The sequence below is a fragment of the Mustelus asterias genome, chromosome 15 (genome assembly GCF_964213995.1).
Source record: "Mustelus asterias chromosome 15, sMusAst1.hap1.1, whole genome shotgun sequence".
Taxonomy (NCBI): Eukaryota; Metazoa; Chordata; class Chondrichthyes; order Carcharhiniformes; family Triakidae; genus Mustelus; species Mustelus asterias.
Window position 1 is genome coordinate 70,767,229 of NC_135815.1, and position 25,187 is coordinate 70,792,415.

Consider the following 25,187-nt stretch of genomic DNA (forward strand, 5'->3'; position numbering starts at 1 on the left):
AGATTCATAAGATATCTGAACTAGTCTCAGTTCAGTATCATTGGTTATTTGATTTCAGTACAAGATTTATTTGCATTAATGTTTCTCTCTCAAGTGACGGTGCTTTATTGCAGTGAATTTGAATGTGATGATGCATACACTGGAAAAATAAATACCTTAGTTTACAAAATTGCCTGCAAAGGCTTACAAATCAAATATATTGCATGGTGTTAATGGTGCATTTTCATTTGAGAGAATGCTCACCCACCCTCCTTCAAGACGAGCTGAACGCTTTTATTTGGGACAAGGCTGGGAGAAAGGTGAGGTTAATGATATCAAGTGGAATTCTGAAAATAAAAGCCAATTTTTGGAATCTCTGCTGTATCCATTAGGTCAGGTGCACAAAACCAGATTGTCATAAAAACAGCATTACTGATGGTGTAACAAGCCAGACTGTAATTAGTTGGCAATGTTGCATTTCATGAAAATGTCATAAGGATTGAATGTGTGTAAATTTAGTGATTGATGACTGTGTCATAATAAAACAGTATTCAAAAGGGCTGCTGGAACCATTCACAATATTACAATGGATATGCCAGGTTTGTAAGGGCTATAGTCAGATGCATAGTAATTTAAAAACCAATTGTTATTACAAATAGCTAGCTCTCGAGCTTGTTAAAGTTTTGTTCCAGGATCAGCCTTGCTGCTGAAAAGGGTTAAAATGCCATTTTTATCAACCAGCCAGGACCAGTTAAGTCAGTATGCTAAGCAGGCACATTACTGCTGTGTGATTGCTTGGGTAAAGATTTACCTGCTGTTGGCTACTTTTCCTTTCCCAACCTCCCTATAGTTTTCTCTACTCATCCTGAACTGGAGCATCTCAGATCAAGGCACTACCTGAGGAAAAGGAGCAGGAAACAGATGGGAAAGACAAGGCCTGAAAGACGGCTTACTATAAGTAGAAGACAGGTGATTAGGAGAATGCATTGGAAATTGTGGCAATGGAAAATAGGAAGAATGTGAGGATTATAAATGTCTTACTTAGAACTTTTAACATCAATTCATATTTTCTCTTCTCTTGAACCTGAAATGTTCAAGTCAATTATCTTCAAGAATGTAATGAAAAAGCAGAGAAAAACATCCTTACATTGAAATGGTTATTAATTGAAAATTTAGTTATTCAAAACACAATTAGTTAAGCTGTTTTCTGGTTTGACATTAACTGCTGTCGTATTCAGTGATGTACATTCCAATTTACACACAATTGGTTTGCAATGACTGAATAAAATCTTCAGCTATCGACAACAAAAATCACACTTCTGATGCACAGAAATTCAAATTACTAAAGTATGTTTTCCAAAGACATTTTATAAACCTCAATTGAAAAGGCAAGGAGAATAGAAATATTGACAAGAAAGCAGTTAAGAACAGAACATTACTTAGACCTAGAAATATCAGGGGCAGGTAAGATCTGACAACAGGGCTCATTGCATGGTTTTGAATGCTAACTACAAAGGAAAAAACTCAACTGACATCATGGCCATGTCAGATGCAGAGTAACTAACCAGAGCTCAAGTAAGAATGTATTTCATGTTAGCTAGCATAACACAAGATAACGCACTTACAACAGGGCTAATAAAGAATAGCATGTCATCCTAAGATCTTAAAAACTCAAGAATGGCATTGGACTGCAGAATTCAACCAATGCTGAATGAAATACTCTCTGCCAGAAGTGCACTATTTGCCTTGACCCTTATCAATGACCAACTTGCATTAGTCAAGTTCCTGAAGATGCCAGTGCTTACATTGACTCTTGCCCTGCTGCCAGTTTCAATAGTATGAATTTCAAGGTATGGCTGATAAACAATTGGCTCCAACCTAAACCAGAACCTACAGAAATGGTTTACATCAATCATCAAAACTCATCACAGTTTCAAGCTAAATGTTGGGTTTTTGCCAAAAATAGGAAGAGTTATCATAGGTGATGAGTTCTAACTTTTCACATTTCTTTGTGACAGTTGCCAGTTTTGGTTCAGTTGGAAGCACTCTCACTGAGTTCAAGCCCCACTCCAACAGCTTGAGTGCAGTACGTAGGGAGTTGGAGGTGCTGTCTTTCAGATGAGATGCTAAACTGAGGTGCTACCTGCCCTCTCAGGTGGAAGTAGCCATTTCAGGCAAGTATAAGGGCGTTCTTCTGAAATGGCCTCAATCAACATCTACATCAGATGACCTAGCCATTCATTTCATTGCTGTTTATGGAAACTAGCTGTGAGCTTCCTACATTATAGCAGTAACTACATTTCCAAAGTATTTATTGGCTGTAAAGTGTTCTGCAACATGCTGAGGTTGTGAAGTTGCTATGTACATTACAGTAAGTCCCGGGATTAGAATAGGTAGATGCTTGATGGCCAGCATAGACACGATGGGCCAAAGGGCCTCTTTCGGTGTTGTATGTCTCTACAACTCTATGACTTGATTGAGTTCCTGGAAAGTTCAACTTTAAGTGAAACAAAGTAAAGCAACTTTAAACAAATCAGATTTTCCCATGAAAACCAAGAGCAAAGCTGTAGTTAGCTTCTGTAGGACCATGCTCATCAGAAAAAAAACATTAAAACATCAGACCCTGTAAGATTAAATATCTATATTGTTAAATTCTGATATTGGTGAATGAAACAATCTTAAAATAAGCATAACCTTAAAAATATAAAAGAAATATGCTAACTTCCCACTCATTGCCTTTCTTGCTTGTTGAACATCCAGCTTACCACACAATCCACTCGTTCCCTCACTCACTGGTCACTGCAGGCCTTTCCACCTGACCCTTGGGCACCTGGCCTTTGCCACTCTCTCGCTCTCCCTCACATTGCTGATCTTCTAGTTCACAGCTTCTGCAACTCCAACCATCCGGGTCGCTGGGGACCCTTCCTTCCACAAAACCGCTCACTCCTTACCTCCCTCTCCTAACCCTCACTGTTAATGAGGGCAAGAAGAGCAGCTATGACTTTCAGGAAGTAAGCCTGGAGTTGGAGGAGGGGAATCATCTGGGAGCAGCAGAGGCCGCACAGCAGAGAGTTAGAACCATACAATGCTACAGTGCAGAAGGAGGCCATTCAGCCCATCGAGCCTGCACCAACAGCAATCTCACCCAGGCCCTATTCCCTTAACCTCATGCAGTTACCCTGCTAATCACCCTGACACTAAGGGTCAATTTAGCATGGTCAATCAACCTAACCCACATCTTTGGAGTGTGGGAGGAAACTGGAGCACCCGGAGGAAACCCATGCAGACACGGGGAGAATGTGCAAACTCCACACAGGCAGTCATCCAAGGCCAGAATCAAACCCGGGTCCCTGGCGCTGTGAGGCAGCAGTGCTAACCACCGTGTCACCGTACCGCCCAGCAAGGGGAGGATGGGGGAGATCAGGGGTGACAGAGGCCACTCCAAAATGACACTGATCAGGTCATAAGAACATAATAGGTGGAGTAGGCCATCTAGCCCCTCAAGCCTGCTCCGCCATTCAATAAGATCATGGCTGATCTGATAGTGGGTTCAGTTCCACTTACCCGCCCGCTCCCCATAACCCTTAATTCCCTTAATGGTTAAAAATCTATCGATCTGTGATTTAAACACATTTAACGAGGTAGCCTCTACTGCTTCACTGGGCAGAGAATTCCAAAGATTCACTACCCTCTGGGAGAAGTTGTTCCACCTCAACTCTGTTCTAAATTGACTCCCCCGTATTTTGAGGCTATGCCCCTTAGTTCTTGTTTCCATTGTAAGTGGAAATAACCTCGCTGCTTCTACCCTGTCTAGCCCCTTCATTATCTTATATGTCTCTATAAGATCTCCCCTCAACCTTCTAAACTCCAGTGAGTACAGGCCCAGTCTACTCAATCTCTCCTCATAAGCTAACCCCCTCATCTCCAGAATCAACCTGGTGAACCTTCTCTGTACCCTCTCCAAAGCTAATATATCCTTTCTTAAATAGGGGACCAAAATTGTACACAGTACTCTAGGTGCGGCCCCACCAATGTAGGCCACATGACCCTACATTAAAATTAATGCGAAACAACTTTGAAATAAAACTGGCAATTCAAAAGTTGATACCAACCCCATTAATGGATCGATTTTAAAGTGAAAGGAACAGTAAGTCAAGTCTTGCTTTATATAAAAATATGACTTCAAAGCAATATGCAAATACTGCCCAGTAACTGATGGATATTCCTACACTGCTGAAAAACACATCATACCAATAGCACCACACGTTGCAACATTTGCTTATTTATTATTGCAGGACACCAGGATGGAGAGTTAAGAATTCAGAACTGGTCTCTGTTTTAAATGGAACACATTTACAGATCAAAAGAGGTTTCAGCATTGTTACAACTTGCATCGTTCTCTGGAGGAACTGAACTGAGCCTGACTGAATTTTACTTTACAACTAAAAAAATTCCATTTGACCCCATGGACTTTGGCAAGACTTTTGTAATCAGAGCCCACAAAGAGTGGACTGGTCATTCAATTGTCCTTCCTGTGGATTGGGAGGGGGAATTGGTAACAAAGGAGGAAAGAAGTTCCAAGACTCCACTCCAGGATTCCTGCTGATGCCCAAGATCCATCACTTGGACTAAAACATAGGCCAAGTCCTCTGAGATGTTTCTAAACTTGTAGGGAATAGAACATCATGATTATTTTTATAGGTTAATAATCTAGCAGCCTGGATTGAGGATTTGGAGACATCAATTCAAATCCCACCACCACAGCTGGGGAAGTTAAATTCAGCTAATAAATCGATCAAGATTAAAAAGGCAGTTCAGTGATGGTGACCATGAAACTACTCAATCATCGTAAAGACCCATCTGCTTCACTAATATCCTTCACGGAAGGAGTTTTGCCATCTGGCCTGTATGTCATAGAATCATAGAAACCCTACAGTGCAGAAAGTGGCCATTCGGCCCTTCGAGTCTGCACCGACCACAATCCCACCCAGGCCCCACCCCCATATCCCTACACATTTACCCACTAATCCCTCTAACCTACGCATCTCACGACACTAAGGGGCAATTTTAGCACAGCCAATCAACCTAACCCGCACATCTTTGGACTGTCATCCCAGTCCCACCTAGCTGAATCTTAACTGTCCTCTGAAATGGTCTCGCAAGCCGCTCAGTTAACAGCTATAAGGAGTGGGAAAATAAACTCGCCAGCTGATGCCCATACCCCATAAAAGAATAAAGAAAAATACGCACAGCAAATAAGCCAATTAGTTTATTAGGTACAAATATATCCAAGAACTGGATAAATTACTGCAAGAGCAAGGCAGGCTAATGTCAAGGGTGAGTTAGAATGGTTTTAAAATGCTTTTAGGAGTTATCTTTTAACACATTCTCTTTGCAATCATACATAATAATGTGAAGACTTTAATAAAGTATAAACTACCAATCCCTTTCGAGCTATTCAGGAAACATTCAGTTAGAGAAATTTCAAATTTCAAACAATTTCAAATTTCAAACAATACCAATGTACAAACCTACAAACATACAAATTAGGAACAGGGTCAGGCCACTCAGCCCCTCAAACCTGTTCCACTGCTCAATAAGATCATGGCTGATCTGATTGTACCCTCAGCTCCACATCTCCACTTACCCCTGATAAACTTTCACCCCTTTGCGTACCAAGAATCTATTTCAGTACAGGAAAAGACCATTCGACCCATCGAGCCTGTACCAACAGCAATCCCACCCAACCCCTATCCCCATATATTTACCCTGCTAATCCCCCTGACACTAAGGGGCAATTTATCATGTCCAAATAACCTTACCCCGCACATCTTTGGACTATGGGAGGAAACCAAAGCACCCGGAGGAAACCTACACAGACACGGGAGAACGTGAAAACTCCACACCGTCACCCGAGGACAGAATTGAACCTGGGTCCCTGGCGCTAAGAGGCAGCAATGCTAACCGCTGTGCCACCAAAAATATTCAAAGGCTCTGCTTCCACTGGACTTGAGGAAGAAAGTTCCAAAGACTCACGACCCTCTGAAAGAAATAGAACCTCCTCTGCTCAGACTTCGATCAGCAACCCTTTACTTTAAAACAGTACCCCCTTAATATGTCACAGCAATGGTCAAAAATGCTAAAGTAGATCCAAAAGAGTAAAAATTACTAACATGCTACAGGTTGAAAGAAAATGAACCAGGATATTCGCTATTATAATCTTGATGCCAAATCAGGATGCGTTATAAAAAGCATCAATTTCCACTCCATAAATCTCCTTTCAATAACAAGAAAAGCTTATTAAATCTTATAGGAGAAGACTGCAGATTTCATATTTACTAATAGAATTACACAATTTTACAACGCAGGAATTTTTCAAATGAATCTACCTTGAATTTATTCCCAACGCTGATGAAGCTCAGTTTTCCTGCCTTCTGTTTCGTGTCCTTATTGTTGTTGGTTCCTTCAAAAAGTTTCCGGACAAATGGGTCTTTAGATTCCGATACCAGCGATTCCAAGGACATGTGTAAGGCATCGTTATTCTTTTCCACAAATTTAGCCTGTAAGGGAGAATGTCACACTGAGCAGTTCCCAGATGGAGGATGAAACTCCTTCAATGATGAGAGAAAATACAACGAGAGGTAAGCAAGCCATGAAGGTTTTTATAGGTAGAATTGAGAAATAGAAAAAGATCCAAAACCGCAGTGGGAATTTTGTATAGGCTCCAGGATGACAGAAGTGGCAGAATCTAAAAATGCAGTACCCTATTTAGCCAAGAATGTGGCAATGTCCAGTAGATTTAGTAGGGGATTTCAGCTTTTATAAAGATTGAGGTAAGCAGGCTAGCACAAAATAAACAATAAATTCCTTGACTATGTTCATCATCATTTTCTGTAACAATATGTCCTCAAACGAACAACAGAACAGACTATGTCAGGTTCCATGAGTAACGGGACAGATTTAGTTAACAACCTAATGTAGTGTGAACAATTACCTAACGGTGCAGGAACCTAAGAGCAACCATCAAACAGCTGATGGTTGCTCTTAGGTTCCTGCACCGTTAGGTAATATCACTCTACGAGATAAGAAATATGAGTAAGGGCAACTGGGGATTTATAGACCAGTTTACCTTATGTCAGCAATCAGGACTGGAGTATATAATTAACATTAAGGATAGGAACATAGGTGCAGGGGTAGGCCATTCAGCCCATCAAGCCTGCTCTACCATTCAATACGATCATGGCTGATCATCCACTTCAATGCCTCCGTTGAAGATTTTTAGAAATCTGTCAATCTCTGCTTTAAACAGAATCAATGACTGAGCTTCCGTAGCCCTTTGGGGTAGAGAATTCCAAAGATTCCTCGGAGAAAAAATATTTCTTCTCATCTCGGTCCTAAGTGGCCTCACCCTTATTTTGAAATTGTGCCCCCTGGTTAAGGACTCCCCAACTAGGGGAAACATCTTACCTGCATCTACCCTGTCCATCCCTTTAACTGTTTTGTAGGTTTCAGTAAGATCACCTCTCATCCTTCAAAACTCTGGAGAATACAGGCCCAGTTTCCTTAATCTCTCTACGTAGGAGTCCCATCACCCCAGGAACAAGTGGTAAAGTGACTGAATAGCTTGAAAATTTTCAGCTGATCATAGAGAACCAACATGGATTTGTAAAGGTACGTCATGCCTGACAAAACTGATCAATTAAAATAATAGACAGCAGAATGTCTATGTAAGTTATTCACATGGACTTCTGAGAGGCATTTAATAAAATCCCTCATGTGAGGCTGTTAACTAAAGCTCATGGAATTGAAGGTAAATTATTGACCTGATTAGGAAACTGGCTGAGTAGCAGCAGATAGAGGGTAAGGAGAATGGATGTTTGTTGGGATCTCAACTATTCACTGTATTTATTAACCACTCAGATGGGATAGGGAGCTATATGTCCGCATTTGCTGATGACATAAAGATAGAATGCATTGCAAGGAATGTAGTGGAATGCATCAAATTACACAGATAAATTATAAATTTAGTGAATTAGTAAACTGTGGGGCAAATGGATTCAATATATACTATTTTGGACCCCAGATAATCAGAGAGCATTGTCTAAATGTTGAAAAGCTAGAAACAACAGCAGTCTGACTGATGATAGGTTATCAACCCGACACATTAACTGTTTCTCTTCACAGATGCTGCCTGTCCTGCTGACTATTTTCAGAATTTTCTGCTTTTATTTCAGATTTCTAGCATCTGCAGTATTTTACCTTGGGCACCGACGAGGGTTTGGCCCCCGAGAACTTAACACAATGAACGGTTAACTTAATTGATATTTTCAAGATATTAAGCGGGCCAGATAAGGCAGAGAAATCAATGTTTCTGCTGATTGGGGAGTGAAGGAGGGAAGTATTTCTACACCCAATGCATGATAGGAGCTTGGATTTCTCTTCCACAAAGTGCAGCTTTGACAGATCAATTGTTAATTTTAAATGTGAGACCAATAAGCTTTTGTCAACCAAAGGTATGAAGGGAAAGTGGCAGAAAGATGGGTAAATGGAATTAAGTCACATACGAGCAAGTCACACTGAAAATGGAACTCAGATGAGAGGTTAAATGGCCTACTCCTGTTCCCAAATTGCAGGTACTTAACTAAGTGAAGCCAATCATAACCACAACTATAAGTAAAAAATTAAATACACCACCAAATAAATGGGAAAATTTATCTTCTCAAACATTGAAAACATAAATGACGTTCTTCACACTTGCAAGTGATTCATGAAGACATTAAAATATCTTTTAATTAAGAAAAATATCATTGTACTATAGAAAAGAGGATTCTAAATGGCAAGGAAAATTTGTGGAAATACTGCTGAGAACTGAAGGCCCAGACAGCGTCTTTTGAGCGCATCAACTTTTGTTCAGTCAGATGGTTGCAGGTCCCACATAAGACAATTGAGTGCATCATCTAGACTCGCACTTCAGTGCAGTGGTGGGAGGCTGCTGCACTGTTGAAGGTACAATCCTTCAGATGAAATGCTAAGTTCCTCAGGGGTTTTGCAAAGATTCCACGGCACTATCTGAAGAAGAATGAGAGTTTTCTCTGGTGTCCTGGCCAATATTGATCACTAAACAGATATCTGGTCACTATTTGGTTGTTGTTTTGGGACCTTGCTTTGCACAATGTGATTGCTGAGTTTCTGACATTCCAAGTGACTGCATTTCAAAAGAATCTCATTGGCAGTGAACCACTTTTGAAGTTCCTGAGATTGGGAAAAGCACATCTGGTCTTTCTTATATTCTTTTGCTTATTCGATTCTTAAGGGCTATGTAAAACCCATTTGAGACAAAACTTACCGTTTCATAGCAAACCGCTCCAGCAAAGTGCCTGACGATAAACCCTTCGTCATCACGGACGTTCCTGTGAACTGTCAGCTTGGACTTTCTAGGAATCTGAACAATGAGAAGAAGTGCACTCTGGTTCACAGGCATCACAACGGCAATGCTTCAACATTTCCCATTCTTGAAATGGTTGGAAAAAGCAGATCAAACACACCATTCATGACTTTTTTTTTCCAAAAAGAGGTCTGTTTTTTTTTCCATCCTCCTCTTTCTATTACAAATACCATAAAACTTCATAGTCCCAGAATTTGAGTTAGTAACAATGGTCATTACAACTGTGAAACTGACAGCGATTTCTGTTATCCACACAAGCACAACTAAATGTAGGGATGCTGTCAGCAATTCCATGTTCCTCCATTGAAACGTGATTGAATCCACGCAGCTGTAAATTTTAAGAAATCACGTGAATTGATAGGAACTTCAAATTTTTATGCCATCAAAAAATAAAAGCTGCAACTTTGGAATTAGAATTTTGGCAGTGTACAAAATCATAGAGGATGATTCTCCCAAAAAAGTTGCAAGTGCTGAATTTGCAGGAAAACTGATATAAATCACAATTGTTTTTCCAGTGGGAGTTCACACTAGAATCTCCCACACTCTGTGCAATGCAGAGGTCACAATCGTGAATATCATTAAAAGCTTGGAGGGTGGGGGGGGGGGGGGGAGGGTATTCACGCCAGAATCTGACAATCCTGCAATGGCCCCGAACTGTTAGCCTGCAGTTTGCTGGCCAGCTCGATCGTTTGCCAGCCTGGGACCCTGCAGTGCCACCCCTCCACGGCCCAATCGTGGCCCCCACAACCATTCCTGGATCAGTCCCGACCCCCCTCCCATCCCAGGGATCTCCAGCCCCCCTCCCCACCAGCAGTGATGATCCCCCCCAGCAGAACTCCCACCCCCACGGGAGACGGACCCCCCCCCCCCCCCCCCCCCCCCCCACCCCGAGCAGACAGACCCCCCGGCAGACCACCCCACCCCGATCGCTGGCCTCCATCCCATCCCGACCAATCCCCTTGCAAAGTGGCAACAGTAACCCCCACCCCACGGATCAGCCCGAAGCCCCTCCCACTAGGCCCAGCCCTCTTCGCGCTGCCCCATGCCTGATGGGCAGTGCCAAGGGCACGGGCATTTTGCCCCGTGGGCACTACCAGGGGGCACAGGCTGGCATTCCCAGGGAGCCCATTCCCAGGGGGTACCACACCCCGCCACCCAACCCCCGGGGGCTCCGACTGCCCCCTGCTTCACTCCAGTGGGATCATCCCGCTAGTTCCCTGAAAGCGGGGATCCAGCCTGAACCCTGCCGGAGTGAAATTGCTCTGACGGGGTGGAAGAATCTAGTGGTCCCTGGGACATTAAAATAAAATTAAAAATAGATTAAAATCACTTATCTGCTGTTCCTGCCGTTTCCAGTGTAGTCCCGACAATGCCGGGTATCTGGCGCTCAGCGAATATTGCAAATGGACCCACACGTGATTCCCACAGCCTGCCGTGCTAAACAATTAGCGTGTCGGGATGGGAAAATCATCCCCATAATTACTAAACAACCTCTCTGGCCCTGATAAAATAACTTTACATTTGTAAAATATTGTGCGTTTCCATGATGATAATAAAAGCCATAGGCTTTTTTTGAAGTTTATGATATTTCAGCTTCTACCTTAATCGTATTTCTTCAGAACGTAAGAAACAGGAGGAGTAGATCATACCAGCCATCACACTTGCTCCACCATTCAATATGATCATGACTGATCTCCAGCTTCAACACCACTTTCTCACCCATTCCCCATATCCCTCTATTCTGAGAAACTTAAAAATGCCTATCTCAGCCTCAAATATATTCAACAATGCAGCATCCACAATCCTCTGGGACACAGAATTTTAAAAATTCACATCCCTTTGACTGAAGAAATTTCTGATCTGTCCTAAACGATCAGCCCCTTATCCGAAGGCTTGTGCCCGTGTTTTAGAATCTCCAGGAAACATCCTCTCTGTCTATCCTGTCAAGTACCTTCAAACTTTTCATAGAATTATAGACTGGTTACAGTACAGGAGGTGGCCATTTGATCCATTACGTCTGTGCTGATCCTCTGAAGGGACAATTCACCTACTGCCACTCCCTACCATTCCACTGCAGCTCTGCAAATTCTTCCTTTTCAGGTAACGATCCAATTCTCTTCTGAAAGCTTCAACTGGCCCTGCCTGCAGCACAAACACAGGCAGTGTATTCCAGACCTTGTATGCTTCATTGTGATCACCTCTCAATTTTCGAGTCTCCAGAGAATACTGACCCAATTTACTTAGCCTCTCATTATAGGAACACCCGCTGGTCCCAATCTAATGAATCTTCCCTGTACCACCTCCAATGCAAGTCTCCTTCCTTAAATAGAGACCAAAACTGCTTACAAGTGTGGTGTCACCAAAGCCTGTACATTGGAGCAAGACTTCTTTATTCCTGCCCTCCAATCCACTTGCAATGAAGGCCAACATGCCACTTGCCTTCCTAAATGCTTGCTGTATCTATAATGCTAATTTTGTGTTGTACAAGCACAGCACAGTCCCTCTGAACACCAATATTTACAAGCTCCCTGCCTTTTAAAAAATATTATGCTTACCACCAGAGTCAATAATCTCACATTTCACCATATTATACTCCATCAGCCAGTTTACAGCATTCACCTAGTCTACCTATATTCCTTTGCAACCTTTTTGTGTGCTCCTCACAGCTTGTATTTAATCAGCTCTCTATTTTTTTTAATTAAGTTAATTCGTGCATTTTACTTCCTGGTTCACTGAGTATGAGAATTCTTCAATCTGATTGGCTATTTATGTGTTAACAACATGTCTGTTACTGGACCCCAGAGACCTGCTATACATGGGGATGGAATTAACATGTAGAAAGGTGAAATTCACACCATAGTCGATGGCAAGCATCATCACTCACCACTGGCCACAATATCCAGACCATTATCAACTCATGCCAATATAAAATGGAAAATTATTTCCTGAAATGAAGGTCAGTGTAAAAACCTAAACTTCTGTTACATCAACTAAAAGACTGACTCTCATTAAAGACACTGGGGTTCGCTGTCACTGGACTTAAGAGTGGCTCCCAACAGCCAAACACTTGTGCATGATCTAAACTCCTCGGACTGTGGCTAAGATCAAGTGTAGTATGGATTGGATGCTGCGCTTGGTTGAGGTCATTAGGTTGCATTTAAGCTTCATTTTCATATGAAGCAATTTTTAAAAGCGGCATCTCGGCCTTTTGGCTAAGATGCAAATGAGATCAAGCCTTGGAGGAGGAAACCTCCCCCTCCTCCAATCAGCTTGGCTCATGTAGATCAGGCCTAAGACAGGTGTGAAGGCTCTGTCTTGTCAGCTTGGATCGGAAATGTCTCAACTTGTTGAGACTCTGAATTGGACTTGATTTGATTGAATTGGAAAAGTATAAAAATTAAAAAAAACTCCTCGGACTGTGGGCGGAATGTTTTGGCTATGCTCACCTCAAGACCGGAAAATTCCGCCCGAGGTCAACGGACGTATGCTTGGTCCATGTCCCACCTGCTGCGATTCCTGTGGCGGGTGGGACGGAAAATTCCTGTCGTGTGTTTTTAATTCTAACTGCGTGTAACTTTACTGAAGCATCGCCGAGTGCAACATGACAATGTATATAGTTTTGCACTGTGTAATGAAAATATTGAAATATATGTAATGTTCTCAAACTGAACGGAAGCACCTCAGAGTACATTAGATCACTGGAGAAAAAGTAAATTTCATTGTACTTTGCTGTTATAATTGGAAATGTTGAGAACTGATACATACAGTTTGTAAAATTCTCTGTAATGAAAATACTGAAATGTTTGTAGTGTTCTCATTACTGAACTGAAGCAGAGTGAGTCTTGATCTCTGGAGAAAATGTGAATATCATTGCACTTTATTGTTATAACAATTTGAATTGTTTTATAATGTGTCTTTAGATTTTATGAATAAAGTATATTTTTGCAAAAAAATCATTCCCATCCCGGCAACCTTTATAGTTTGTAATTTGTGTTATGTGTAATAATGATATAGAACAAAGAACAATACAGCACAGGAACAGGCCCTTCGGCCCTCCAAGCCCGTGCCGCTCCCTGGTCCAAACTAGATCATTCTTTTGTATCCCTCCATTCCCACTCCGTTCATATGGCTATCGAGATAAGTCTTAAACGTTCCCAGTGTGTCCGCCTCCACCACCTTGCCTGGCAGCGCATTCCAGGCCCCCACCACCCTGTGTGTAAAATATGTCCTTCTGATATCTGTGTTAAACTTCCCCCCCTTCAGCTTGAACCTATGACCCCTCGTGAACGTCACCACCGACCTGGGGAAAAGCTTCCCACCGTTCATCCTATCTATGCCTTTCATAATTTTATACACCTCTATTAAGTCTCCCCTCATCCTCCGTCTTTCCAGGGAGAACAACCCTAGTTTACCCAATCTCTCCTCATAACTAAGCCCCTCCATACCAGGCAACATCCTGGTAAACCTCCTCTGTACTCTCTCCAAAGCCTCCACGTCCTTCTGGTAGTGTGGCGACCAGAACTGGACGAAGTATTCCAAATGCGGCCGAACCAACGTTCTATACATCTGCAACATCAGACCCCAACTTTTATACTCTATGCCCCGTCCTATAAAGGCAAGCATGCCATATGCCTTCTTCACCACCTTCTCCACCTGTGACGTCACCTTCAAGGATCTGTGGACTTGCACACCCAGGTCCCTCTGCGTATCTACACCCTTTATGGTTCTGCCATTTATCGTATAGCTCCTCCCTACATTATTTCTACCAAAATGCATCATTTCACATTCATCAGGATTGAACTCCATCTGCTATTTCTGCCATATGTTGCTGTTTCTGGTTGGTTGTACTGATTGAGGGCTTGTGACCCACAAAAGTACCTGCGAGGAAGTCAGCCAACATGAGCACAGCGCACAAGCAAAACTGTGCAAACACCAATCTTTGTTTCCTCATTCAGCTAACAAGAAAAATATTTAATTCAGATTTCTATGCAAGTTTCTACATGGCTAAAGCAGTCAGGGTTGATATGCAATACTTGGATATATTTAAGGAGGATGTGCTTCCCATAATTAGTTAACTGTATTAATTATATGGGATGCAATTTAATCAACTTTACATTTAATTTTTGGCATCTGATTTTTTTCCATTCCTGTCCAAACTGCCTGGGGATGAACAGCCCCCTGCACCATGACAGATTATCAAATCTTTCCTACGAGTTTTTTTTAATATATCCAATTCAATCCAATCAAAGTCCAATTCAGAGTCTCAGCAAGTGAGACATTCCAGATCCAAGCTGACAAGACAGGCCTCCCACTTCCTGTCTTGGGCCTGATCTACATGATCCAAGCTGATTGGAGCAGGTATTGCACCTCCTCCAAGGCTTGATCTCATTTGCATCTTAGCCAAAAGGCCGAGATGCTGCTTTAAAAAATTGCTTCAAATGAAGCCTCAGTATAACCTCATGACTTCAACCAAGTGCAGGAGGTCAATACTACACTTGATCTTAGCCAAAAGGAGTTGGCTTTTTTGAGCAGTACTCACTACTCTGGGGTCATTGCAGCCAAACCCACTCCTGCCCTCACCCAACATCCACACAGTGTGACTGGACAGTAAGCAGAAGCTCAAATGATTTCCAGGAACACCGAGACAAACTCCAGCTGAGATCAGTGACCTCTCAGCACAGAGGGCAGGAGTGTGGGTGGGGTGGAGGCTGTACTTTGCAGCTTATTTGTAAATGCCCTACTGCTCAGCAGACAGTAACTCACTGTGAGTCGGAAGTGATTCTTATGCTTCTGGTGTATCACGGCAGTAAAATGTTGGTCGCTGGCTTGAGGCAAACGGTTTTCTTCATCCAGAATGTCCAGGATTCCCACCAATTTAGCTTCAATTAAATCTGTTTATTGGCAAAACAAAAACATAAATTTGCATGAACATTAAACACTTGTGTACAGTCATATCGATGACACTGGTTCCTGGATGTCGCATTTCTAATGTTGTAAGTCCCTTGTGTGCTTCACAAGTTTTTTTATTCATTCGTGGGACATGGGCATCACTTGGTGGCCAGTATTCATTGCCCATCATTAGTTGCCCTTGGAGGGCAGTTGAGAGTCAACCACATTGCTGTGGCTCTGGACTCATGTAGGCCAGACCAGGTAAGGACAGCAGATTTTCTCCGTAGAGGACATTAGTGAACCAGATAGGTTTTTCCAACAATCGACAATGGTCATCAGTAGATTCTTAATTCCAGATATTTTAATTGAATTCAAATTCCACCATCTGCCGTGCCGTGATTCGAACCTGTGCCCTCAGAACATTAACTAGAGTTTCTGGATCAAGAGTCTAGTGATAATACCACTAGGCCATCACCTCCCCAAGTTACTTGTGTGTGTTGTGATCTTCAGGTTATAAACTCCAGCGATCTGAACCCAGCCAGCAATATGACACTTTAACAGCAATGATATTCTAAGTGCCCTGCTACCTCTTCATAATAATGTATTGCAGCATATCCCAATGATGAATACTAGGCAATCCAGCCTGTAGTTTTCTGTGTTTTCTCTACTTCCTTAGTTGAACAGTAATGCTACCGTTCAAACCACAGGGATATTCCCAAAATCTAAGGGATTTTGAAAGATCACAACCAACTGTCTCTGCAACCACCCCTATTTTGAACCCTTGGGTATCAGGTCCTTACGGGATCTTAAGCAGCAAATGACACCATTACATTAAAATATACATCAGCAAAAACTGCAAGAAATTGAATCTTTTTATGCGGGTTCTTTTGATACATACCAATGCAGTCTTGATTATCAACATAGTGCACTTCATTCACGCCAAGCCCTTCTTTCTGATATAACTCTTGTTCCTAAAGATGCAGAGGTCAGGTCAGTATAACTATGTCAAGGATGTGAAATGAACATTGTTTGGAGCTTTCACAACATGAAAGTAGCAGGGCCAGCTTACCCACACTGTCATGGGAGGTCTTCCAGTAAAATAAAATTAAAAGGCTTGCATTATGACACATGCATCCTGTTTGCCCTCATCATTTTCAGCTTCTAATATAGCTCCCTCTCTCCCCTCAATGAGAGAAAGGCATGGCGACCTTCTTTTTGGATTTTGCTGTTTGAATTAATATGTTCTTAAGCATTTTCTACTAAAATTGATGGAAGCAATTTTAATAAAAACTAAACCAGTATTATTGGAAACCAGCCAGATTACTTAAGGAAACAGCCTTAATTGTGAGACAATTAAAGAATAAGGAATTCATTACTAGATGTGTTAGAAAGGCTGGAAATGTGATTTGGAACGCAAATGTTTCCAACTTTTGTAATTGTAAATATATTAACACTTGATGATTAATGCAGACTTTTAAAGTGCTGTGAGATAAAGATTATTGCGTGCTTCTCAGGCCACAGAATAAAGAAATAACATGAATGTTAACCTTGACTAGGAGGATTGAATAGACCATTGTCTAACGGATCGGAACTCCACATGACAGGTAGCCAAGTTGACCAAATATTGCTCAACACTCAAGCCGATCTCAAGATGTGATATAATTTGAGAAAAAGCATTGCCTTAAAGCTGAAACAACGTGGGCAATTACCAAACACCCAACTGGCTAATTCTTATTTCATTATTGACAAGTTATAGACCAATTGCCTGTTTTCCAATAGCTGACTAAAGTGGGTTTTCAATTTGTAAGGTATAAAAAAAAAGGTCAGAGAAAGGCAAAGGGAGATGTAAAGAGAAAGATGTGGGTAGCGAGGGAGAGAAAGAGAGAGAGAGATGTTTACAAGACACAATGATATTGTGCCCTGCTACCTCTTCATAATAATGGATTGCAGCATATCTCAATGATGAATACTAGGGAATCCAGCCTATAGTTTTCTGTGTTTTCTCTACTTCCTTGTTTACCTTAAATGATTTACAATGGGGGGGGGGGGGGGAGGAGCAGTTATTGAAAACAAGTGACCCTCATAAATCCTAGCTGAATCAAATAAAACAAACTTATATGCTGCTACCATCTTAGCCAATAAAAGATTTTAGCAGTAGTGCCACAGAGATTACAAAGAGATCTGCTTCAGAAATAGCTCCAGAAATAGAGGTAATTCAACTGATACGACATATAATGAAGGACATCAAAACATACCCAAGTCCCAGCAATCCAGCTTGAATCCCTTAGCCTCAGATGTCTTTATTTTTGTTAGTTCTTGGAATTTTCAGAGCCTTGTGCGTTGGCATAATGTAGGCTGTCCCTTCAGTGCAGTACTAATAGAACCAAACAGCTTGCTTCATCTTGTAATTTTTATGCATCATATAGTTAAAAGTAAAGGGATTTTGAATTTCACCTCAAAACATCTACATAGCCACCTAAGTGCAGTCTCAGATATTCATCCTTCCTTATCTTATAAGCTAATTGAGAATTCTTGAGACAAAACATCCCGAGGCCTTGTTCATCGTGGCTGGGGACTTCAATCAGGCCAAGCTCAAGAGTGTATTACCAAGTTACCATCAACATGTCTCCTGTTCCACCATCCTAGACCACTGCTACACAAATATCAAACATGCCTACCGCTCTATCGCTCGCCCACACTTTGGCAAATCAGACACAAGGCTGTACTCCTGCTCCCGGCTTACAAGCAAAAACTGAAGCAGGAGAATCCATCAAAGAAAGTCGTGCAATGTTGGTCTGAGGAATCGGATGATCACCTACAGGGCTGCTTGGAGTCAATGGACTGGTCCGTATTTAAAAACTCTGTGACCAGCCTGAACAAGTGTGCCACTACAGTAACTGACTTCATTAGTAAGTGTGTAGAAAACTGGGTGCCAAAGAAGCAAATCCTTGTGTTCCCCAACCGGAAACCAAGGATGAACAGGGATATCCACTGCTTGCTGAAGTCCAGGTCTGGGGCACTCAAGTCAGGTGGCACTGACCTATACAAGAAAGCCAGATACGATCTAAGGAGATCCATCAAAGATGCCAAAAGACAGTAACGGACCAAGCTAGAGTCCCAGGCTATCCACACCGACCCCCGCTGGCTATGGCAAGATCTGCAAGACATAACGGGCTACAAGATGAAGGCATGTAAAATCGCCGGCTCCAACGCACTCTTCCCTGATGAGCTCAATGCATTCTAGGCCCGTTTTGAGCAAGAGGTCAGTGAGAGCACGCCACCCTGGAAACCCTGAATGAACCTGTATCTGGGGTCAATATTGCAGATGTAAAAGCAGCTTTCTCAAAGGTCAACCCACGAAAAGTTACTGGCCTGGATGGGTACCCGGACAAGCATTCAGATCCTGCACGGATCAGCTGGCGAGGGTATTCACAGACATCTTTAAGCTCTCTTTACAACAACTCTATCTGCTTCAAGAAGACGACCATCATCCCGGTACCTAAGAAAAACCAAGCAGCGTGTCTTAATGACTATCAGCCGGTGGCTCTGACATCCATCATTATGAAGTGCTTCGAAAGGAGAGTCATGGCATGAATCAATTCCAGCCTCCTGGACTACCTGGATCCACTACAGTTTGCCTATGACCGCAACAGGTCCACAGCAGATACCATTTCCCTGGCCCTACACTCAACCCTGAAACCCCACAGATAACAAGGACACCTATGTCAGACTCCTATTTATTGACTGCAGCTCAGCCTTCAACACCATTATTCCCACAAAACTCATCTCCAAACTCCGTGGCCTCAGCCTCGGCATCTCCTTCTGCAACTGGATCCTGAATTTCCTAACTCACAGACCACAATCAGTAAGAATAGGCAACAACATCACCTCCATGATCATCCTCAACACCGGTGCCCCACAAGGCTGAGTTCTCAGTCCCCTACTATACTCCTTATACACCTATGACTACGTGGCCACATTCCCCTCCAATTCAATTTTCAAGTTTGCTGACGACACCACCGTAGTGGGTCAGATCTCAAACAATGAGACAGAGTACAGGAATGAGATAGAGAATCTGGTGAACTGGTGCGGCAACAATAATCTCTCCCTCAATGTCAAAAAAACAAAGGAGATCGTCATCGACTTCAGGAAGCATAAAGGAGAACATGCCCCTGTCTACATCAACGGGGATGAAGTAGAAAGTGTCGAGAATTTCAAGTTTTTAGGTGTCCAGATCACCAACATGTCCTGGTCAACCCATGCCGACACTATAGTTAAGCCCACCAATGCCTCTACTTTCTCAGGAGACTAAGGAAATTTGGCATGTCAGCTACGACTCTCACCAACCTTTACAGATGCACCATAGAAAGCATTCTTTCTGGTTGTATCACAGCTTGGTATGGCTCCTGCTCTGCCCAAGACTGCAAGGAACTACAAAAGGTCGTGAATATAGCCCAATCCATCACGCAAACCAGCCTCCCATCCATTGGCTTTGTCTACACTTCCCGCTGCCTTGACAAAGCAGCCAGCATAATTAAGGACCCCACGCACCCCGGACGTTCTCTCTTCCACCTTCTTCCGTCGGGAAAAAGATACAAAAGTCTGAGGTCACGTATCAACAGACTCAAGAACAGCTTCTTCCCTCCTGCTGTCAGACTTTTGAATGGATTTACCTTGCATTAAGTTGATCTTTCTCTACACCCTAGCTATGACTGTAACACTACATTCTGCACTCTCTCATTTCCTTCTTTATGAACAATATGCTTTGTCTATATAGCGCACAAGAAACAATACTTTTCACTGTATGTTAATACATGTGACAATAATAAATCAAATCAAAATCAATTGGCTTTTTAACACCAATTCCCAACTACATCTCTGATCCTGAGCTAGGCTTGAGCATTGAGCAATAATTGTTAAAAGTCTGCATAATAGAACATAAGAACTAGGAGCAATAGTAGGCCATCTGGCCCCTCGAGCCTGCCCCGCCATTCAATAAGATCATGGCTCAAATTTTCGTGGACCCAGCTCCACTTACCCGCCCGCTCACCGTAGCCCTTAATTCCTTTACTGTTCAAAAATTTATCTATCCTTGCCTTCAAAACATTCAATGAGGTAGCCTCAACTGCTTCGCTGGGCAGGGAATTCCACAGATTCACAACCCTTTGTGTGAAGAAATTCCTCCTCAACTCAGTCCTAAATCTGCTCCCCCTTATTTTGAGGCCATGACCCCTGGTTCTAAATTCACAGTAAGAAGTTTAACAACACCAGGTTAAAGTCCAACAGGTTTATTTGGTAGCAAAAGCCACACAAGCTTTCGAGGCTCTGAGCCCTGAAGAAGGGGCTCAGAGCCTCGAAAGCTTGTGTGGCTTTTGCTACCAAATAAACCTGTTGGACTTTAACCTGGTGTTGTTAAACTTCTTACTGTGTTTACCCCAGTCCAACGCCGGCATCTCCACATCATGACTAAATTCACCTGCCAGTGGAAACATCTTCCCTGCTTCTATCTGATCTATTCCCTTCATAATCCTATATGTTTCCATAAGATCTCCCCTCATTCTTCTGAATTCCAATGAGTATAACCCCAGTCTACTTGGTCTCTCCTCATAAGCCAACCCTCTCAATCCAGAATCAACCTAGCGAATCTCCCCTGTAGCCCCTCCAGTGCCAGTATTAATAATCTAGCGTCAATATGTAGCTTCACATAGTAAACTGGTATAGCTCTATTGTCAAAAGGGCACAGGCAGCAATTTCTAAATTAAAGCCACCATGCTTCAGGTTCCCTTCCTTCTTCTTTAGCCTAATATTGATGGTGATACAATTATCAGGGACAAAACAAACTCATTTGGAAAGTCATGGATTAATTGAGAGACAGAATGAATTGGATAAACATACATAGACTTGGATGTCAGGAGCAGCATTATAAAGTCTGCAGATGATATGAAACTTTGCAAAGTATAAGATCATGAGGAGGATAAAGATAGGTTTCAGTGTGGTGAAATGGGCAGAAGCACAGAGAATGGAGTTTAAGATGGAGACGTGATGGACTTTGGGACACGTGGAATGATTCCATAAATGGACCAATTTTGAGAAGGGATGAGCAGAGGTATCTTGGTGTTCATATCAAAGGTGAAGGGGCAAGTTAATATACTAGACAATCAAAGACAAAGTAAACCACAATTCAGAGAGACATGGGATAATTAAGGAAAGCCAGCAGGTTTTTAAATGGGGAATGTCAAAAAAACAAAAATGGCACATAGAGGGATAGAAAATAAAAGCAAAGAAATAGTGTTAGAATTTTAGAAATCATTGGTTAGACCTCAACTGAAGAATAGTAGACAATTCTGAGCACCACATTTCAGAAAGATATAAAGAGTGTAGAGGTGGTTTATCAGGATTTTACAAGAACCACAATAACCTGAAATAGCACTGCCAGCCAGTGAAATACACTATTAAAAAGGGCAATCTAATAATGGTCTCCATGGCAACATATGGCCCTGAATTTCTCTAACATCAGTTTTAATCTAGGTTGACAGAGGCACAAGCTAAGCCCATGTCTTACCTCTTTCAGGATCCTTTCATTGAAAAACTGCTGAAGCTTCTCATTGCAGTAGTTAATGCAGAACTGTTCAAAGCTATTGTGCTCAAAATATTCTGTGAAATACAAATTGGAAAAGGTTAGTATCCACAGCACAGCCTCCAGACCCGTTTGTAATTGCTAAAACTCTTCTCAACAATCTTGAGGACTGTGAACTAAATATAAAACAACCTTATGAACTAAACTAGTGCGGGATGGTCACTTGCATGAGAGTCTTGCATCTCATAGCTTTAAGGCGGGGCGGGCCAGGGGGGCAGAGGGGGGCCGGGGGGGGCCCAGAGGGGGGCAGGGCAGGCCAGAGGGGCCAGGGCGGGTGGAGGGGGGGGGGGGCGGCGGGGCGAGAGCGGGGGCGGGATGCTGGAGATGGACAAGGGAGTGAGAGTACGGAGGGGAGACCGATATAATTTAGGGTGTATTCAAGGCTCAATAGCAGTTTGCACTCAGCGAGTTCTGCCATTTTTAATTCAAATATTGGATGAAAGTTATTAAAAATGACAATTAAATATTGAAAGGCATGAACGAATAGAAACTCACCAAAGCCAGCAATGTCCAGAACCCCAATGAAGAAACTGGAACTCTCGAAGGGGAAACACTGATTGACTCGCTTCACAACATGGTCAAATAGATGGCTATAAACTGCCTTCGCCAGAGCTTCCCGTGCGTTGTTTGCCTGCTCCACCTTTAAGGGCACCCTGAGGAACAGTAGAGCAGGTTTTAGTTGGAGCGATTGATCAGCTTTCATTATGAAATTAGTTTGTGTGCAGTGAAAGCTCCAACTTTCGAATGCTTTTGTGTCAATAAAGTAGTACGAGTGTTGCTTTGTTCATGGTTCTTTGTGATTAGTCCATGATTAGCACAAATGTTGTCAATTGGCAAGATAACACTGATTTGAACTTAGAACCACCAAGAAGAAAGCCATCATGACTTATCGTGTCTACACTATTCAGTTTTGCTCTTACTCAGTAAACGGATGAGAGGTTGTAGTTCCATTCCACCACCACCCCATAACTTCAGTCTGACCCAGCGTGCCAAACCACTATGCATCCCAACACAATCCGAGAAGCAATGTGCAATATCATAGGGCAAAGAAAAGAAAATTGTTCATCAAGTCCATAAATCTGCACAAACATACATGTACTGCAAGGAGGATTTGTGGCAACCATATTACACTGCATAAAATGCAAAGTGGTATTTCAATCAGACATTGTTCCTGGATGAATTGTAACTGCACAGTAAAGTAATTTCTTTCCACTTACGATTAGAGGCGTTTGCTTTATCGGAGCAATTTCAATCAGCATCAGAATAAGATATTTAAGTCCCTCATCAACTCATCTTTTCAGATTAGTAGAACGGGAATAATGGGAAGTACTATCACTGTCTAGGACCAATGAGATGAATGTGTCCCTTTTAAACCAGAAGGTAACGACATTTAAATTGAAAGCACACTTCTCCACATTATTTACAGAAGATGAAGATGAACCTTGTGTTTGTCCCTCCTTTCCCATTTTAATACTTCATTTGAACAATGAGCAGGAATGATAGTGCATTGCTTGGAGCTGTCATGCAACAAAATTATCAGAAACAAAGCCAAGGGTGAGTCACCATCAACTGGATACTTCAACTGAGTCCCTCGTATTCTCAAATTCTGTGATGTCTCCAAGCACACATCATCCGCACTAACTGATTACAAAACAAAGAATAAACCTTTCATGTTAATCAGAGCTCATTTCCAATTGTGATGCTTATAAAGGGTTGCTGTTACCACTGATCTGCTGTCCTGCATTTAGAATATTCTTTTATCTTATTGCATAAATTCAACAAGAGGAAGAATGTTGTTCATGACATTGCTGTCATGTATTCTGAACAGTTTTATAACCCCCCATGAAGTGACTTGAATTATGAAACAGGAGAGCAATGTTTGGTGAATGTTCGAGCAGCCTTTGGAAACATACCAGCACTTATCCAAAATGTTCAGAAATTGTGATTTCTGACAGCTTTGAATTTTGTGAAATCAGTTGCAATCGCTACAAATGGAAGCAGGAATCCAAACAGCACAAAGAAATATTTCTCAGATAATTTTTTAAACGAACAACTTGTTTTCATAAAGAATCTTTACTATAGTAAAACATCCCAAGGCTTTTCACAGGGGTGCTTACCAAATGAAAATCTAACACAGGAAAGGCGAGTACAATTTTGTCTTTTAAAAAGCATTTAGACAGTTACATGTGTAAAATGGCTATAGAGGGATATGGGTCAAATGCGGGCAATTGGGACTAGCTTAGTGGTTTTTAAAAAAGGGGCGGTATGAACAAGTTGGGCCGAAGGGCCTGTTTCCAAGCTGTAAACCTCTATGACTCTATGACATCAAGGGATATCAGGACAGGTGATCACGAAGCTTGGCCAAGCAGGAAGATTAAAGGAGGGAAGAGTAGTAGACAAGTGGAAAGGTTTGAAGACAACATTCCACAGCTTATGCCCTTGGCACCCACTTTTCAGCCTTTTGGCTAAGATCAAGCCTGAGACCAGGTGCAATGCCTGGTCTTATCAGCTTTATGTCTCACTTGTGAAGGCCATGAATTGGATTCAATTTGAATTTCAATTGGTTTTTGGAGCAAGCAAGGAGATGGATTAAGGGCTTGCCCTGTGCACTCTGCACATTGGCTTTGTAACTTTAAGAAAGTTATTTAAAAAATCAATGGCACAGTGATCAAACTCGGGGATGTGCAAGTGTCCAGAATTGGAGGAGCACAGATATCCCAGATGGTTTTAGACTGGTGAGGTTACAGGGAAAGGGAGCAATGAGATCAGAGGGGACTTTGGAAAGTAGGGGATTTTAAATTCATAATTAAGATAAAACAGTTTCCTGATATTATGAATATCAAAGGAAAGATTCAGAATGTATTCCCACACAATTAGTACAAGAGCCACTGATCATGTAAACAAGAATTTAAGAGACTTAAACTTCCATTAATCAAAAGACACAGAAGATAAAAACGAGGGACTAATGTTTAACCTACACAAGACCTTAGACAGGTTATGCTTGGAGAATTGCAGAGAGCTTTGGACACCCCATTATAGAGAAAGAATAATGGACACTCGGCTACCTCATTGAATATTTTTAAGGCAAGGATAGATAAATTTTTGAACAGTAAAGGAATTCAGGGTTATGGTGAGCGGGCGGGAAAGTGGAGCTGAGTCAACGAAAAGATCAGCCACGATCTTATTGAATGGCGGAGCAGGCTCGAGGGGCCAGATGGCCTACTCCTGCTCCTAGTT

At 42.1% G+C, this 25,187-nt stretch overlaps 1 protein-coding gene across 5 annotated transcripts in view; it reads right to left on the minus strand.

Moving 5' to 3' along the window:
• LOC144504557 (unconventional myosin-VI) overlaps window positions 1–25,187 on the minus strand; it is a 226,968-nt gene that overhangs the window by 54,545 nt on the left and 147,236 nt on the right. For 4 of the 5 annotated variants that reach the window (XR_013499667.1, XM_078230067.1, XM_078230065.1 and 1 more), the window contains exons 13-18: window positions 22,446–22,603; window positions 21,876–21,967; window positions 16,212–16,284; window positions 15,188–15,315; window positions 9,326–9,421; window positions 6,369–6,539 (exon numbers count right to left, since the gene is read on the minus strand). Coding sequence is in view for 4 of the 5 variants with exons in the window: in XM_078230067.1 (XP_078086193.1) it covers window positions 6,369–6,539; window positions 9,326–9,421; window positions 15,188–15,315; window positions 16,212–16,284; window positions 21,876–21,967; window positions 22,446–22,603 (718 nt within the window). In the remaining variant the exon portion in view is untranslated. Of the gene's footprint in view, window positions 1–790; window positions 877–6,368; window positions 6,540–9,325; window positions 9,422–15,187; window positions 15,316–16,211; window positions 16,285–21,875; window positions 21,968–22,445; window positions 22,604–25,187 lie in introns of those variants that run through there. The other variant, XM_078230069.1, reaches the window with a different exon arrangement.